At 36.6% G+C, this 19,282-nt stretch overlaps 1 protein-coding gene across 1 annotated transcript in view; it reads left to right on the top strand.

Annotated features, from left to right (window-relative positions):
• The window catches only part of UIMC1 (ubiquitin interaction motif containing 1), a 130,191-nt gene that overhangs the window by 61,965 nt on the left and 48,944 nt on the right, over positions 1-19,282 (top strand). Inside the window, exons 4-8 of the mRNA XM_080803896.1 lie at positions 7,888-8,012; positions 8,750-8,855; positions 9,165-9,901; positions 16,176-16,240; positions 18,507-18,583. Coding sequence (XP_080660022.1) covers positions 7,888-8,012; positions 8,750-8,855; positions 9,165-9,901; positions 16,176-16,240; positions 18,507-18,583 — 1,110 coding nt within the window. The remainder of the gene's footprint in view (positions 1-7,887; positions 8,013-8,749; positions 8,856-9,164; positions 9,902-16,175; positions 16,241-18,506; positions 18,584-19,282) is intronic.

Below are 19,282 nucleotides of genomic sequence, written 5' to 3' on the forward strand. Positions count from 1 at the left end.
AAGGTGTTTTTTTCCTATGGCTTCTTTTAGGATTTTTTCTTTATCTTAGATTATTTTGTAGTTTGAAAATATTATGTCTAAGTGTAGTGTGGATTTTGGGTGTGTTGTGTTTTGTTTTTTAGCTTCCTGGATCTATGTTTTGGTATCTGACATTAATTTGGGGGAAATTCTGAATCATTACTGTTTCACATGTTTTTTTTTTTTGCTCCTTTCTTTCTCTCTTTTCCTTATGGTAATTCCATTATGTGTGTGTCACTCCTTTTGTAATTGTCGTATAGTCCTTGGATATTCTGTTTTATTCCTTTTCAGTCTTTGTTCTCTTTACTTTTTAGTTTTGGAGGTTTCTTTGATATATACTCAGTTGTGTCTAATCTAATAAGCTCATCAAAGGCATTCTTCATTTCTGTTGTAGTGTTTTCGATCTCTAGCATTTCTTTTAGGGTTCTTTCTTAGGATTCTCACCTCCTTATTTATATTGTCCATCTGTCCTTGCATGTTCTCTACTTTATCCATGAGCGCCCTTAGCATATTAATCATAGTTGTTTTATTTATTTATTTATTTATTTAGAAACATTTTTCTTGGAGGGCAGAGGGAAAGGGAGAGAGAGAATCCCAAGTAGACCATGCCCAGTGCAGAACCTTGATGCAGGGCTTGGTCTCACAATCCTGAGACCACGACCCTAGGCAAAATCAGGAGTTGGATGCTTAACCATCTGAGCCATCCAGGTGCCCCTAATCATAGTATTTTAAATCTCTAGTCTGATAATTCCCATATCTCTGCCATGTCTGGTTCTGATGCTTACTCTGTCTTCAGTTTGTGTTTTTGCTTTTTTGTATGCCTTGTAATTTTTTCTTGATAGCTGGACATGATGTACCAGGTAGAAAGAAACGATTATAAATGAGTCTTCGGTGATATGCTGGTAAGGTATGAGGGTAGGGAAAGTATCCTGCACGTCTGTGGTTAGGTGTCAGTCTTTCAGTGTCTGTGCCTCTGGACTGTGAACCTCACATGTGTTTCTGAGTTTTTTCACCCCCTCTTCCTTTATGTGGAACAGGATGTCTAGAGAAGTTTAGAATTTGCTATTTCCTTTTTTTTTTGCGTCAGTTTGATACTGATCATACCCCGTAAGTGTAGGCTCTGATTAACTAGTTTGACCTAGGACACACCCTCTTAAAAAGAACAGAGTACTCTGACATACTTCAAAATAGTTCCTTTTCCTCTCCCTCTGTGGGATGCTCAAGAGAAAATTTTTGCTATATTTATTGTGAGAACACTAGTTGCACTCTTGGAGGTAATACCCAACAAAAGTGTGGGGGTTTGCTATGACTGAGTTCCTGTGGAGTTTTTAATGCTCAGACTTGTAATGCACTAAGCCTCCAGTAATATGTCAATTATAGTTTATGTTTTTCTACCCTGGCAGTGGTTTCTGTAGAGCTTTCCACTATTGAATCTCTGCTCTGATAAACCCTGACTCCCTGTGTTTCCCTGTTGATGTCTTTGTTTGGGGGCAGTAGTTTGCCCTGTGTCCTCCCCTTTCATGGATTCAAGAAGAGTTGTTGACTTTTTAGTCTTTCAGCTTTTTACTTCTTGTTAGGACAGAATGGCCGACTTTTAAGTTCTTACATGTGGAACCAGAAATTGGTTGTGTCATCCCCATTATATTTTCTTCTGGCCTTCATACAGTTTATCATTTTTATATGTTTTTGTGATTAGCATTTTGATAATAACATCTCAGTCTCTTGAGTTAACATGCTGTAATTTACTTAACCATTGCCTTTTTTTAAGGCATTTAAGTCCGTGCTCTTAGAGATGATAGTATAGTGAACATCTTTTTGTGTATAGCACTTCTTTTCACTGACTGCCTAGGGTCAGTTCTCAAAAATGGTATCAATTCATTTGAGAATGCACATCTATAAAGGTTATGACATGGTGCCTTTCAAATGTGTTTTACAAATTTACATTGTAACTGCCTGTATATAGGTATATCAGCTTTACCACAGTTGTTTTGGAAAAGAAAGTTTTTAGGAAAAGATTTCAGCAGGAAAATAATTTATCTTGGTCATTTTTTTGTTATATGAAATGTTCCCTTTCAGTCATTTCAAATACCCCCAGATTATACAGGTTCTCTTGATAGGTACTGTCTAATTTTGTGATTTGGTTTGTTAACAGCCTGTTTGCACATCTCAGTGGGAGGCTAACCTGGATGTTGGGAGATGTTAATCATCATAAATTATGATCAGCATAATCAGCCTCACGCAAATTGTGTACTACTGTGTGTTTAACTCAGCAGAATCATTTGATAAGCTGAGTGAGTCAGTTTATTTAGAGATGCTAAGGTTGGCACTTGCTCATATTTTCCTTATAGGTGCATGATCTGGGGAAAAACTGTTTTTCCTTTTCTACTAATGATTAGGTACTTATATAGTAGAGAAGTTAAGTAAAATGAATCCTAGACAACAGTGATTTTTATTGGACTTTAGTCTCAGTTCATGGTTGATATGTGAAAATAAGGGACGGTTATAGTGAGTGACAGTAACTAATTCTGATTGTGGTTAAATTAAATACGTAACGGTAGCTTTGTCAAGTTATGTGGTTATAAGCTGTTAATAAAATATATATAAAATGACTGTTAGAAAGATAATCTGAATTGAGGTTTTGGATTTCTTTAATTAATACATAATGACAATATATAATTTAATTATTAATAGTAATGAACAATTATTGGATCCTTGTTATGTGCCAATCACTATCTAGGCATTTTACATGTATTAAATTAGTCCTCATAACAGCCTTAAATATTATTACCTCAAGTTTATATATGTTTGACCTAAAATAAGTATTACAGAATCATGGCATTTACATGAGAATCCCTAAAGTCAAGAGTATAATTACTCTACATGCATGTCCACAATAGATTAAATGAAACAAAGTAAAAAGGGAGAGGGAGATTATTAAAGACCAGCACCAGTACCCAGGTATATAGGATAAGTAACCTGCTGAAGACTAGACAACTAAAGAAGCAAAAATCAAGATTTAAACCCAAGAAGACTGCTTCTGGAGCTTCCTCCCTGTGTACTAGAAAACAGAAGCACACTGTGTTACTAAATTAAAGTTTTTGTTCTAATGATGGAGCAAGAGGGAAGAATCTGGAGAATACATCAGTTAATGTAGCAAAGTGTCATCTCTCCAGAACTTTTAGGGAAATAAGGTGTTTTGAAAAGGAGAGTATTACAAAGAACTCAAAATTATCTTTTGCATTATATGGTTCTTGGTTCTCTTAAATTGAACTTAAAGATGTAATCAACTTTTTTTTTTTATGATTTAGTGACTTGATAGGAATGTCAGTGTTTCTCACTTCAGCTATTTTAGTGGCATTAGTACCATCTCAAATTTTTTAAAAAAGTATTTATTTGAGAGAGAGGGTGAGAGAACATGAGCAGGGGGAGGGGCAGAGAGAGAGGTAGAAGCAGACTCCCCACTGAATGCAGAGTCCATTCTGGGACTCAATCCCAGGACCCTTGAGATCATGGTCTGAGCTGATGTCAGATGCGACCCAGGCACCCCTACTATCTCATTTTAATTTGCATTTTCCTGATGACTAATGATCTTTTCATGTGCTTATTAATCATTCCGGTATTTTCCTTTGTGAAGTATCTGTTTAGATCCCTTTCTCATTATTTTAAAATTTAGATTACTTGTTTTCTTATTAAATTAAAGGAATTCTTTATTTTGGATATAAGTCCTTTGTCAGATTACATATCTAATGTATGAATATATGTTGCAAATGTTGCTCCCATTTTGTGTCTTACCTTTTTATTTTCTTAAGATTTAAATTTTGATGAAGTCCACTTTTTTCTTTTATGCTTTTTTCTGAGTCTTGTCTAAGCAATCTTTGAGTACCCCAAGATTACAAGGACTTTCACTTATGTTTTCTTCTAGAATTTTTATAGTTTAGCTTTTGTATTTAGATGTGTGATCCATTTTGAGTTAATTTTTATATATAGTGTGAGATAAGGGTTGAGGATAATTTTTCTCATGGATATCCAGTTGTTGTAGCAGTGTGTGTTGAAAAGCCTGTCCTTGTTGTTGAAAATCAATGTGTGGGTCTATTCCTGAATTTTCTTTTCTGTTCCATTAAACAAGCTTGTTGGGATTTTGATTGGGATTGTGTAGATTCTATAAATCAGTTTGGATAGATTGTTGCCTTATTTTCTGAATTAGTTTGACATTAATTTTTTCTTCATTCTTTGATAGAATTCACCAGTGATGAATGTCACATAGTTTCGGGATTTTCTTTAAGGAAGAGTTTTTTTGTTTTTTTGTTTTTTAAAGATTTTATTTATTTGACAGAGAGATAGCACAAGTAAGCAGAGTGGCAGGCAGAGGGAGAGAGAGAAGCAGGCTGTCTCTGCTGAGCAGGGAGCCCAATGCGGGCTCGTTCCCAGGACCCTGGAATCATGACCTGAGCCGAAGGCAGACACTTAACCAACTGAGCCACCCAGGTGCCCCAACAAAAAGTTTTTTTAATCATAAATTTAATTTCTTATTAGATATAAAACTATTTCAGTTTTTCTGTTTCTTGTGTCATTTTTCATAATTTGTGTTTTCAATAATTTTGTTTTATTTCAACATAATCAGTGTTTCAATCCTCTTTTCCTTGTTCCCCAAAGGATCCTTTTTAGATATTTTTCCCTAACCACCTGTCCCCATGAAGTTTTAATACCACAGATAATGCTATAGATCCCATTTATATATTGATTTGTATATCTCTGTGTGTTTTGTTTTGTTCCATTTTGTTTTAAAGTAGGCTCCCTGCCTAGTGTGGAGCCCAGTGTAGGGCTTGGACTCAAGACCCTGAGATTGAGACCTGAGCTAAAATCAAGAATCAGACACTTAACCAACTAAGCCACCCAGGTGCCCCTGTATATCTGTGTTTTATAAATAAGAGAGTAAGATTTTTTGATCTCCTAGAACCAATTTTTATCCATTTAGAGATAATGTCATCCCTTTTAAGAATGCATGATCCTAGTTGTCAGATTTGTTGATTTATAACTGTCCACAGTACAGGTGGGTGGCTCAGTTGATAAGTGTCTGCCTTCGGCTCAGGTCATGATCCCAGGGTTATAGGATCAAGCCCCACATCTGGATCCCTCCTCTGCAGGAAGTCTGCTCTCTCTCCCACTCCCCTGGTTGTGTTCCCTTTCTCACTGTGTCTCTCTCTGTCAAATAAATAAATAAAATCTTCAAAAAAAAAATTACCCACAGTATTCCTTTATTATTATTTTCATGACTATAGAATCTGTAGTATCTATCCCTTGTGTTATTCATGATATTATTAATTTGTGTTTTCTCTTCTTTTTTTCCTTGATCTAGTTACATTTTTATAAATTTTGATTTTTTCATAGAACCAGTTTTTTGCTGCTTTAATTTTTTCCCTTTTGTATGGCACCCTCTATTTTGTTTATATCTATTCTTTATATTTCTCTTTATTTTGGGTTAATTTCACTCTTCATTTTCTAGTTTCTTAAAGTCTGAAGCTTACATAATTGATTTTAAACTTTTTTCTTTTTAGGTTTATTTATTTTAGAGAGAGAGAGCAGGGGGAGGGGCAGAGGAAGAGGGAGAGAATTTCAAGTAGACTGCATGCTGAGCGCAGGCCCTATGTGGGGCTCGATCCGAGGCCCCAGGATCATGACCTGAGCTGAAATCAAGAGTCAGCTGCTCAACTGACTGAGCCACCGAGGTGCCCCTAAACTTTTTTCTTTTGTGATATGATCATGAGGGGTTCCTGGGTGGCTCAGTCATTAAGCATCTGCCGTTGGTTCGGGTCATGGTCCCAGGGTCCTGGGATTGAGCCCTGTGATGGGCTCTTAGTGAAGAGCTGGCTTCTCCCTCTCCCCTTGCTTGTGTTCTCACTCTGTCAAATAAATAAAGTCTTAAAAAAATCATAAACACCAATACATGTTTCTATAAATATCGTGTTAGGTGCATCCCACAAATCTTGATATGTTTTCATTCTTATTAAGGTCATTTCATATTCGGTAGGGTGCATTTATTTTTGGATTCAGTTTTAAGGATCCCTCATTCTTTTTTTAAAATTTTATTTATTCATTTGACAGAACTAGAGAAAGAACAGAGAGAACAGCAGGGGGAGCATTAGGCAGAGGAGAGGGAGAAGCAGGCTCACTGAGCCAAGAGCCTGAAATAGCGCTTGATCCCAGGACCCTGGGATCATGACCTGAGCTGAAGGCAGGACGCTTAACCAACTGAGCTACCCAGGCACCCCGGAATAATTCTTTAAAGAGAAACTTCTCTTCATCTATTTGGTTATCCTGTAATGTTGCTTGTACTGAAAGAGTAGGACACAAGCTTGATTCTTTTTTACTTATCAGTTGATCCACCATATACCATATGATCTCACTCATATGTGGAATTTAAGAAAGAAAACAGATGAACATATGGAAAGGGGGAAGAGAAAAAAAGGAGAGAGGGAAACAAGCCATAAGAGGCTCTTAATGATAGAGAACAAACTGAGGGTTGATGGAGGGAAGTGAGTAGGGGATGGGCTGGATGGGTGGTGGTTATTGAGCAGGGCACTTGTTATGATGAGCACTGAATGTTGTATGTAAGTGATAAATTGCTGACTTCTACTCCAGAAACCAATATGTACTGTATGTTAAATACTTAAAATTTAAATTTAAGAAAAACATTTGAAAAAACAAAATAGTTGATCCACTAACATTCTTCAGTGGTGACTACTTAGTTGTGTGGTTTTTGTTTTTTTTTTTAAGATTTTATTTTTAAGTAATCTCTACATGAAGTTTGGGGTTTGAACTCAAGCCCAATGATGTAAGACAAGAATTGCATGCTCCACCGACTGAGCCAGCCAGGCGCCCCAGTTGTGTGTGTGTGTTGTTTTTTTTTTTCAAAGATTTTATTTATTTATTTGACAGAGAGATCACAAGTAGGCAGAGAGGCAGGCAGAGAGAGAGGGGGAAGCAGGCTCCCTGCTGAGCAGAGAGCCTGATGCAGGGCTCGATCCCAGGACTCTGAAATCATGACCTGAGCCGAAGGCAGAGGCTTAACCCACTGAGCCACTCAGGCCCCCCAGGTTTTTTTTTTTTTTTTAAAGTGTCCGTAAAACTCATAAATGTAAACATAAATTTGATGTCTTAATTCATTGCAGTGATTATTCTTGTTGATATTCCAGTTCAAGTTTTGGCCAGTGAGAACCCTTTAAAATTGGTTACTAAGTTCTTTTGATGTAACCCTAGTAGTGTCTGATAGATAATTCATTCACAGCAGATATTCTAGCTCATCTTCTGTATTTCATGCTCCAGACCTGGAATTGCCACTAAACCTTTGTATGCCCTGGTACCTTTCTCCAAGGTACCCCAGTTGTCTTTAATGGAAATAGTGTTTGGAAATCACATTCTGGTCATTGGGGATGTTCTTTTCTGCTGGGTAAATAAGAGGATTCTGAAGCGTAAAATTCTTCTGGTTAAGTATTGAGCACAAGGCAATGTGATATGTAGCAAAAAGCCCTGGATTGGGAGCCAATTCCTCTATTCATTTATCAAGTATTTATTGAATATCAGGTGCCAGACATTCTTTTATACATAGGAGATAAAACAGTGACCAAAATTGGCAAAAACTCTGCCTTTATGAGAGTTTACAGTCTAGTTAACCCAAGATACTTATTGAAACAACTGTTACTTATCTTGGCCAACACCTTACCTTTTGGGTCTTTCCTCATTTATAAAATTGTACTAAATGGTCTGTAGTGTTTTCATTTGAAAAGTTTAATAATTTCTGTTTCTTGCTTCTGTGCTTATTCAGTAATATTTGCAGTGTTCCTCTCCTCTCTTTTTCTTATCCTCTTACAGAAATGACAGAAGAGGAACAGTTTGCTCTGGCTCTCAAAATGAGTGAGCAGGAAGCTAGGGAGATGAACAGCCAGGAGGAGGAAGAAGAGGAGCTCTTGAGGAAAGCCATTGCAGAAAGCCTGAATGTAAATATGCTATGTTGAAAATGTTTGTGAGGCTTGATCAGCAGTATATATATTTTTATTACTTCTGCAGTGCTACAGTTGCATTAGGAACTAGCTGTAGTAGTTCATAGGGTTTTTAACTAACAAATATTTCCCATAATAATTTTTAAAGTGCTTGTGGAATTGTTGGTGAACCCAATTTGAAGTGTTCTGTTAATTTTATATGAAAGAGTTTTCTTCCACCCCACGGATTTTCAATACATGGTTTAAGAGAGCTTAGTAGTTGGCAGCTTTTGAAAAGAGTTACCAAGTCCCAAGAAGCTAAAAGGGAGCAAGATAAGGTGCTTACCTCTCCTGTTTTGGGGGAGAGCAAAGGCAATGAGAAACTAGAGGAGGGTTTTGGAAAGAAAAATGAGCAGTTAAACATTTTTCAAATAATGTTAAATTGTGATTTGAATATGTATATTTGAAATTATTTTAAATGTGAAGGATATTTGCCAGTGGCAGATCCTGAGCCATCCTTTATGTCATTCATGTTTCTATATTAGAAAAGGACTTAGTATAGTGATCTACTATAGCATTTTGCACATAGTAAGCTTTTGGTACACATTGTGAAAGTCATTTGAATTGAGCATCTACGTTTTGGACAGGAGAATCTCTTAGGGGACAGTGGCTTCCCTGTTTTGTCCTTCCTGTGACCCTTCATGTATAGCTATTTTAATAATAAACCTGGTCTGGTGTGGGATCACTTGTTTCAGAGTTGCCGGCCTTCTGATGCTTCTGCTACCAGATCTCGACCTCTGGCCACTGGACCATCTTCACAGTCCCACCAAGAGAAAACTGCAGACTCTGGGACCACTGAAGGCATGTCTCCCTGTTCTGACTCCTTCCACTCATCAAGTATAACTATATCACAGGGATCTCGTGCTGAGAGTAGATATACAGAAATGCCCCAGATCCCTTTGGTGGTATTAAAGAGGTTAAATCTGAAAATAGTTGAGATCTCACTAATACCCAGCATACTTTTATCTCCAAGGAAAAGTCAACATTTGGTTAAGCACAAAGAAGAGCCTTTTACCCACATTATGTAATTCTTGGTAAGTGATTACTTACCAAGCCCTCTTAATAAAGAACAGTTTGTCCTTAGCCCTACTTTTTCTCAAATACCTACAGGCATATGGCAGCTGGTACCTCCATCACTGTTTAAAGGCTCACATATCAGTCAGGGAAACGAGGCTGAGGAAAGAGAGGAGCCTTGGGACCACACTGAAAAAACTGAAGAGGAGCCGGTCTTTGGCAGCTCAGGAAGCTGGGATCAGTCAAGCCAGCCAGTGTTTGAGAATGAGAACGTTAAATGTTTTGACAGATGTACTGGCCACTTGGCTGAGCACACACAGTGTGGGAAGCCACAGGAAAGTACTGGGAGGGGTTGTGTTTTTCACAAGGCTGCCCAGGGTAGGGGGGACACATCTAGGCACTGTCTGCCTATCCCAGCAGATGCCAAAGGTCCCCAGGATGTTGGGGGCACTGTGCACTACTTCTGGGGTATTCCATTCTGCCCTGCTGGAGTAGATCCTAACCAATATACCAAGGTCATTCTCTGCCAGTTGGAGGTTTATCAAAAGAGCCTAAAAATGGCTCAGAGGCAGCTCTTTAAAAAAAAAGGGTTTGGGGAACCAGTGTTACCTAGACCTCCTTCTCTGATCCAGAATGAATGTGGCCAAGGAGATCAGGCTAGTGAAAAAAATGAAGGCATCTCAGAAGATATGGGAGATGAAGACAAAGAGGAGAGGCAGGAGTCTAGGGCATCTGTCTGGCACTCAAAAACCAAGGATTTCCAAGAAAGCCCAATTAAAAGCTTGAAAGAGAAACTTTTGTTGGAGGAAGAACCAACAACCAGTCATGGTCAGGTAAGGGTCAGCGATGCTGTGATTAAGGATGATTTATTCACAGTTTAAACAAGGATTATTATAGCTATTTGTTCTTTTTGTGGTCTTTTTTCCTGATTTTTAAAGTAACACCTGCTCACTATGGAAAATTAGGAAAGTACAGAAGAGTGTAAAGAAGAAAAAATTGCCCATAATTTCAGACCAAGAGGCAATCATTATTTCTATGCATTTTAAAATATTTTTTCTCTTAAAATTTACAAAATGCAGACTCTAATGTATAAGCTGTTTCTTTTTCCCACTTAGTAGTTTATGTTAAATCTTTTCCTATTAAGTATACTTGAAAACATTATTCTATATATGGATGTATCATAATTTATTTTTTATGTTTTAAAATTTTTATTATTTCTAAAAAGATAAGTTTTTGAATAGGTAATAATACTCATATGGCCCATGGATCGGAAAGATGTCAATGCAGTCTGTCTCCTGTCCCCTTCTCAAGCCAACCAGTCCCTTCCCTGAAGTCAACCTGTATTGGTTTCTAGTGTATCCTTCTAAGATATTATATGTGGTACAAACAGATCTGTATACATACTCTTTTTCTCACCTATTTTTACACAAATGACCCCATAATCTACACATTATTCTGCACCTTGCTTTTCTTCATTGAAATATTTCTGAGAACATTCCATAGCACACATACATAAAGAATTTCTTCCTTTTTTGGGTGTGTAATATGTGGTGTTCAGATGAGTTTATTTTATCCAGTACCCCTTTGGTGGACTTTTAGGTTGTTTCTAGTATTTTACTGTTACAAACACTGATTACTTTTATATGAAGATGTTTCATCCACATGGGAAATATTTGCATAATTTCTTGTAGATGTAATTGGTGGATCAAAGGACATATGCTTTTACAATTTTGTTACTCTTGCCAAATTTTCTTCCATAGAGATTGTATCAATTTACACTCACAACAGTGTATCAGTACCAGCTTCCCACTACCAATTCCAAATCAATACTATCAGGACTTTCTGACCTTTGCCAATTTGAGGAATGAAAAATACTATCTCAATACAGTCTTCTTTTTTTTTTTTTTTAAGATTTTTATTTATTTATTTGATGGACAGAGATCACAAGTAGGCAGAAAGGCAGGCAGAGAGAGGAGGAAGCAGGCTCCCTGCTGAGCAGAGAGCCCGATGCGGGGCTCGATCCCAGGACCCTGAGATCATGACCTGAGCTGAAGGCAGAGGCTTTAACCCACTGAGCCACCCAGGCGCCCCTCAATACAGTCTTAATTTGCATTTCTGTTATTGGGTTGCTGTTGAAACACGTTTATAGTTCCTTTTCGGTCTGTTTAGATCTTATGGGCATTTTTCCGTTTCAACTGTCTTTTTCTTAGTGGTTTGTAGGTACTCTTTATTAGGGGAAGTGGTCCTTTTTGATATGAAGAGTAGATAATTTTCCAGTATATTTTTTACCCCACATGATGGTATATTTTTTATTTTGCTTGTGGTGGTTTTCTCTTATTTACCAGAAACAGTCCCCTGTTTGGGAACATTTAGGTTGTCTTTCAGTTTTTTTCTGACATATCTATAGATTGTATTATATATCAAAGCTTATGTTCTGTTTTTTTTTTTCCTCTGGGTATTATAAAAGCAATCATATAGTTACAAACTGTATAAACTATAAGTTTAAAGAGTATTCTGTTTTATGACTGTACTGTTCTTTGTTGCTATTTCTGTTTTTGGGCTCTGAGTTTTTGGTTTTGTTTTCCTATTGTTTATTTCTCTTATAATAAGGGTTTAAGAAATGGAAGCTATGAGAAACATCATAGTATAGTGTAGAGAGCATGGATTTGGAGTTTGAATTTTGAGCAAGCCATTTAACCTCTCTGAATCTTAGTTTTTACATCTGTAAATTGGGAATAGCAGTTCATGAACAGTAGTTTTAATAATTAAAGTGAATTATGTAAAATGTCTGCTATGATGCTTAGGAGATTATAGGCACTCATTAAATGGTAGTTCTCTCTAAGGGATCAGAAGGCCATTCATTGAGGGTACCTGTGAGAATCATTCTTCCTCAGGAGCCTTATTCATCCACATTCTGGAAAGGTTGCTGTATAGAAAGAAAAAGCATTTTTCTTAACAGTTCTTCTAGTGACTTGGCTCTTTTCCAAAGGAAGGTTAGTTTGTGCTTATAACATGTTTTGTTTGTTAGTTCTTTGCAACTAAGAGAGACTTCCACTTAAGAGAATAAATAAACTCTAAAGAATGAACATTTATTTATTATATTTGTTGAATGATTTATTGTAATTCATTTTGTTAGCTTGAAAATCCAAGGGGCCAGAGTTGTAGAACATAGACTTCTGTCAAGTTCTGACATTTGAAAGCAATGCCTTTGGAATGGCTTGGAAATGTTCAGAACCTAATGGTGGCCATTGGTTGAAGTTCTCTAACTTCCCTGTGCTGGCCACCAACTACTACTGATAGTATTATTGATTGGTACTATTTGGCCACAACCAATCAAATCAAGCTAGTTTAATTAAAAAGAGTACTTTATCATAAGGAAATCAGGTGCCTCATAAATTCTGAAACAGGATGGTAACCAAGCATGGACAAGGTATAGGGTCTAGAATAATTTTTCTGTATCTCATTGCTGTATTGTATCTTCTTCATTTTTCTCCCCTGTGTATTGGCTTCATTTGCTTCTCTTTCACAGTGGTTGGTGGAAGACACTGATCCCACAACTCCCAAACTTAAATACAGGTTAAAGGAGATTTTTTCTTTCTCAATACCAATTTCAGATTTCTAGGAAAGGACTTAACCGCCCCGTTGCAGTTAGTAGTCTTCACCAGCCCAGTTGACTGTGGCCTAAAGTGAGGTCTGTGTCAAATTGTACAAAGGGCTGAGTCCACTGCTATAATACAGTAGGAGGGGTGACGTATTGGCCTCGGTAAAAGGAGACCAGGCAGACAACCTAGTCATTGTCATTAACATTTATTTTAGAAATCAGAACTGTTGAAAAATGCTGAAAAGTTTAAAGAATAAAGTTGAAAGCATTCACAATCCTGTTATCTAGTGATATATTCCTTCATCTTATCTTCTATACCTATTTTTATATGGTTTCCATCATACCATATTTTTGTATTTTTTTATATTTTTGTATTAAGTTACATTATATAAACATTTTCTTATGTTAAAATTATTTATAGATTTCACTTTTAATGACTATGTAATATTCTGGTTTATGAATTTATCATAATATTTAACCCTTTTCCTATTGTTGGATATTTTGCTTATGATAAACATCTTTTTTTAAATAAAATACTATTTTAGTTACAATTAGTATCCTTTGGGGAGCCTGGCTGGTTTCGTTGGTGGAATGTGCAACTCTTGATCTTGGGGTTGTGAGTTCAAGCCCCATGTTGGGTGTGGAGATTACTTTTAAACATAAAATCTTAAAAAGATAAATAAAATAATTATTCTTAGAGATAGGGAGCAAGGAAGATTCTGGATTAAGGAGCTATGAACATAAAAATAGGACTTGCTGTTTATTGCCAAATTGCATTTCAGAAAGGTTGCTCATATGTGTACTCCTTCCTTTCAGCAATGCATGAAAATGCCTAGTTCACTGCAAGTCTTGCCAACACAGAATAGTATCTTTAAAAAACAAAACAAAATACATAAACTTACTAATTTTATAGTCAAATAATGAAAGTCTACAGTTGTAATTTCACCACTTATATTGGTCTTTTGCTTTCAGGAACTGTGGGTATAAAGAATTTATGTGCTTATTAAACATTTTCTATTGGTTATGACTTTGCTGAAGCTGCCCAGTTGTGAGACTCCTTGGTTGACAGAGATAGCAAAAGGTTCCCGGAACTAGGGACTTAGAAAAACATTCACCTTCGGGCAAATCACTTTAAATATATATGAAGGTGATAAAGGCTTTCGAATCATATAACTAATTTCTGGCATCACAGAAACAATAGAGGGTTTGTTGATGAAGATGGAGAGGTCATCTTGATGGCCGTACAGCAGGGAAGTGGAGTAGTAGCATATTGATGTGGTCACTACTTTTCTGGGTCTGATCTTTAATTTTTCAGTCCAGATACTGGAATTTGTTTTTCAGAAATGGCTAGATTGTGTGGGGGATGTGAGAACTGACTTTGACTTGTCAAACTTCAAGCTGATATGTGCATCAAATGACAGTTTGTTAATTTATTATGCAAGATAGACATTTTTGGTGACCACAGTATTCAGGTCTACCATCTACTACTGTACCTCCTAGGATGAAGGTACCTAGAGGGCTGAAAATAGTAATCAGGAAATGGTAATAGTTAAGGGATGATTCAACTAGTCTATAGAAAGACCGATAAGGTACTAGTACATGATAATAGAGGACATTTCTGTGGTGACCAGATGATGTGTCTGTTTATTTTTACTTCTCAAACCATGGTGTTGAAGACACTGCTTGATTCTGAATCTTTGGATTTTTCTTTTTTAGATTCATTGCAGACTATCATCCCTTTTTCATTAACGTTTTATTTCTTTAGGCAAATTCAACGTCTTGATTGGGCCACAGCTTCCTTAGGTTAAGTTATATTCATATCATGCGTCCCTGTTCAAATTGATTATATTTAGATATTATAAAATTTTGTTTGCTTGTTTTGCTATGTTGTTTTCATATTCTGGAAGAACCTCACTTTACCTTTATGTTCAGATTGCTGTCATTGAGGTATAAGTTTAGAAATTAAAAATGATTTATTGAAATGAAGACATTCTTGGAATTCTATGTTGAAATGGTTGTAAGATTATTTGAGTAAACATAACAATAATGGTTAGAACATGTATTTTGGAGTCCGATCCGAGCTCCACTTTTGACCAACTTTGTAATTTTGGGCAAATTGTTTAACCCGTCAAAGTTTCACTTTCCTCATTTCCAAAAAAACTTTTAATAGTTTCTGCCTCAAAAGGTTCTTGTGAGGATTAAAGGAGATAATGTAAAGTGATTTTCATAAGAGCTTGGCACTTAATAGGTGTACAGTAATAAAAAAAAAAAAAACCACACAGAAAGGTATGCTTTAGCCAAAGGTAGAGATCGAGGTATCTTATAACTCACCATTGCCTTGATGGCTTCTGAAGCCCAAGTTTAGTCAACTATAGTTATTTTAAGATGGTAAAATCTATTAAATGGACACTAGGTGTCAGTATCTACTTTTTTTTTCGTATTTCAGTAATGAAACTTATCACTACTGAATTCAAACCAAATAGGTGACGTATTTATTGCTGTTGTATTTTAGTCCTTTTGACGGTTTTGTTCAACCCTCATTTTTCATAATGACTGTATTCCTGATCGTTGTACAGCTTTATCTTCCTTTGAAGGAAGGCTCATCTCAGCTATTTCTGTTTTTTAGTATATTTTATTATTGGCCTGAGTGGTACAGAGATGCCTAACTTGTTTAGGTTATTTATATCCTGTTAGGAGACCCCGAAAACTTCAGCTAGTAGCTTTATATCTATTGGAAGAAGCCTCTCAGCTCAGGTACTTCTTCGAAGTCTCCCTAAGGCAGCAGTAGCTGCTTTTTCTGTACACCTACATTTAATGAGTAGACCTTTGCACCAACTTTACTATTAATCATAGAAAATAAATATTTTCTAAAAATTTTTTAAAATACAGTCCCTATTTGTTACATTTTTAAAAAGATATCCTTGTAGCCAGATAATAAAATCATAGTGGCAGATTTGTAGCAAAAGGAATCTTTATAACCTTCCCTTTGGGATGTTCTGTGTTATGGCTTGGTTGTGTTCAGAGAGACTTCTTCACAGATTGCGTTTTCCCCAGTTAAATATTTCCATTGAAAACTGGGCTTTTCTCTGTGTTTCCTCCTTCTGCAACAGAACTTTATAGTTGTTTTTTCGAAATCATGATTCATTTGACTCACCAATTAATATTTATGTGTCTTGCATTTTACAAAGGACATCACCTATGTTATCTTTTTAAATTCTCATAATAACAGTCTGTGAGGCAGTCTAATCGTTTTAAGATGAGGAAACAGATTGAGATGTGACACCCTAGATTACAGAGTTAAGGGGTGATCCACCTGTGATGTGAATCCCACTCTTGTGACTCCATAGGATATGCTTTTTTCTACTGAAACTTACTGACTTACATAAAATGTTTTATTCTTACTGCTAATTGTGGAGTAATAACGCTGAGCAATTAAAAGGTTTTTTTAAAGAGGAGAAACCAGTTCATCTGTGCCTGTATATTTAAGATGTTATATTTCTTTGCAGTCTTCCCAAGGGCTATTTGTTGAAGAAACTTCTGAAGAAGGAAACTCTGTACCTGCCTCACAAAGGTAAGATTATAAGTTGTTTTGGGTTTGAATTCCCTGATGGTGCCAGGGTAAGAGAGATGAAACACATGAGTGAGACTGTACAGGAACAGCTTGCCAGGGATCTTTTAGCTCCTTTATAAGTACAGACTGAGAAAAAATCATTATCTTCCAGTTCTCAAATATGTATCTCATAGAAGCCTGGCATATTAGAATGGAAGAGATCTTAGAAGGTGTTGTTTTGGTATAGTCCAGCCATCTTGGCACGTATCCCATTTTTACCATTCCTAAAAGTGTTTACATTCTGATGCTCTCTTAACCTAGCTTCTTTTGACAATCTGAAGGCTCTTGACTAGTTTTTTTGCAGTCCTTCTAGTCCTCCTGTCTCCTTTGATTTCCTCTGCTTATGCTTATTTTATCTGCATGTCCAAATTGCATACATCTTTTAAGTCTACTTTTAAGACTTATATTTTTTATTATTCATATTATTCAGGTCACAGAGAACATGGGTCACCCTCACTCCCTGTACTGTGCCACTTTTAATCTGGTTGTATCTTATTTTTCCCTTAAATTGTTGTATTTGCATTACCTCCTCAGTTATTCTTGCCAATTGATTGATGGGGTTACCTTCTTAGGTCTTCTTACTTAATAATATATAGTGGTTGATTGATTACAAACTGTGCTTATCAACTGGATCGGGTTTTTGATTTTCCCTTTTATATGGTAGTTGACCTTTGCGAATTACTCAAGAGCTAATTTTGTGTTGAGTGACCTCCACTTCTCATATGAAAGTTGAGGTCCAATTACCATTTGCTGTAATTTGGTTGTGCTTCTTAGGGTTTTGGTTAAATTGATAGTACTAGGTATTTCTTTCTGAGCTGAAGAATATGGTTTGGTTTTATTCTCCCGCTGTTAAGGCGGTTTTGGAAGTGGTTTTAGCTGGAATAGGCCTTTTGCTTCTTCCAGGTCCCTCTGCTTTGTTGTGGTGAGCCTGTGCAGAGCAGATGTAAGTTTTAATAAATGATTATATGCTTTGTCACCAGGAGAGAGTTGGAATTGCAGGCAATGTGGTTTGACTTCAAATTGATTAGCCCATTTTATAAATGTCAGCAAATTGTTTTGTGATGGACCCTTTGAATAGAGCCCTAATGTTACATGCAGAGTAAACTGTGTCTGGCTTGGGTTTACAATAAATGTTATAAGATGTTTTATTTAGAAAGAGAAATCACTTGCGGTTTCCTATCAGGATTTAGTTATTTATCATGAATCAGTGATGGTTAGTCTCTCTTCTCTGTGGTTCTTGGTTGATGTGAGGTTTTATTTTTTAAGCATCCTCTTGCATACTTGATCAAACTAGTCATAAAGCTCTGTGAAGCATGGAGGGGGGTAGCTCAGATGCTCAGATCTCTCAGCCATGTGTTCCTGTGTCAGGAAGAGATTGCACTCCATGAACAGACAGGGTAAACTAAAAGGTTGGATGATGGGAGCGGTACATAATTATGTTACTCTCAGAAGAGGTATTTAACTTGTATAGGCAGGTTTTGCTGTAGGGCAATTTGGAATTGTATCTTTTTGTTGCTTGGAAAGCCACATCTTGAGATAAAGAGAAAATTTAACTGCAAGGTGAGGGAAAGCGAGTGTGTTGTCAAGAGAATCTCCATATTTTCTCTTAGGAGTTTATAAATATCTAATCTTCAGAAGGCTGAGATGGAGGCTATAAAACACAATTGACATTCTTTTTTTTTCTCTCTCTAAAGATGTATTTATTTATTTGAGAGAGAGAAAGAGCACACTTGAGTGTGTGCACAGGGCGAGGGGCAGAGGGTGAGAATCTTTAAGCACAGACACACCACTGAGCAGAGAGCCCAATGCAGGGCTCAGTCCCACAACCCGTGTGAGATCATGACCTGAGCTGAAACCAAGAGTCAGATGTCTAACCTACTTAGCGACGTAGGTGCCCCCTGTTGACATTCTTATATGGGAGTGGAATTTTTGTCTTCTAGGGTATTCACAGGTATTCCTTACCCTTCAACTTTCTTTTGTAAAGACTCAAAAAGGGGATTCTTTGGATTCAGTGATTTCGCTGCAGCCAGAGTTGTAAGCATGTTTATTTTCCCCATTTCCGTTCTGGAGTATTCACTACCAATTCCTTGCTTCCCTGTTGTGATTTTGTGGTATTGGACAGCAGGTATCAGATTACCTGTGGCTTTGTAAATGACTCACCATTGCTTTTGGCCCTGTGTTCTGATTTATTATACTGGGATTCACTTGGGGTTTGGTTCTTTTTCAGCATTGCTGCTTTGACCAGTAAGAGGAACTCAGTCCTTATGCCAGAGAGTTCTGCAGAGGAAATCACTGTGTGTCCTGGTAAGCAACCCACTGATCTTAATTGAATTTCTGATTCCTAGCTATCTACCTTTTTGTGCCTATTAATTTTCCTGGTTTTTCCAACCTACTTTCTGGAGGTTTATTGTGATTGATGTGTGTGTATCTCCTCCACATATGTACATGTACACATATATATATATATATATATATATATACACATATATGCACACACTTTTTTAATGGACATTAGCTCTGATTCTCAGTCTTTTCTCAGATGTTTTAGTTTTGAGATTAATATGCTCTTTGTCTCCTCATTTGCTTACCAGCCTCCTCAGAGATGGCAGCAAAGCATCAGGAGTAGCACTTAACTGTACGTTCAGAGGCAAGAGGACTCTATATTTTGGTTGATGGGTTCTCCAGATTGGGCTGTCCTCAAATATGCCTGTCATTAAGCAGATTTTTCTAGTTTTACAATGCCATTCACTCCTTATAGCAGAGGGAGTCTAGAAATTGAATTTTGTGCACAGTTCTGTCATTGACTTACTTTTAATCTCAGATAAGGCATTTAACCTGGTTAAGTACCACACTTTGCCTTTTGTTAATTGTAGAGATGAAAAGACTTGTGTTCCGTACTTTAGTTATAAGAGATGCTCATTCCATGTTGCACATGAATAGATTTTGACAAAAAAAATAATTTTTTGTTTTAATTACAAGCGTTCATTTATTAAAATTAAAAAA

The sequence above is a fragment of the Martes martes genome (genome assembly GCF_963455335.1).
Source record: "Martes martes genome assembly, chromosome: 5".
Taxonomy (NCBI): domain Eukaryota; kingdom Metazoa; phylum Chordata; class Mammalia; order Carnivora; family Mustelidae; genus Martes; species Martes martes.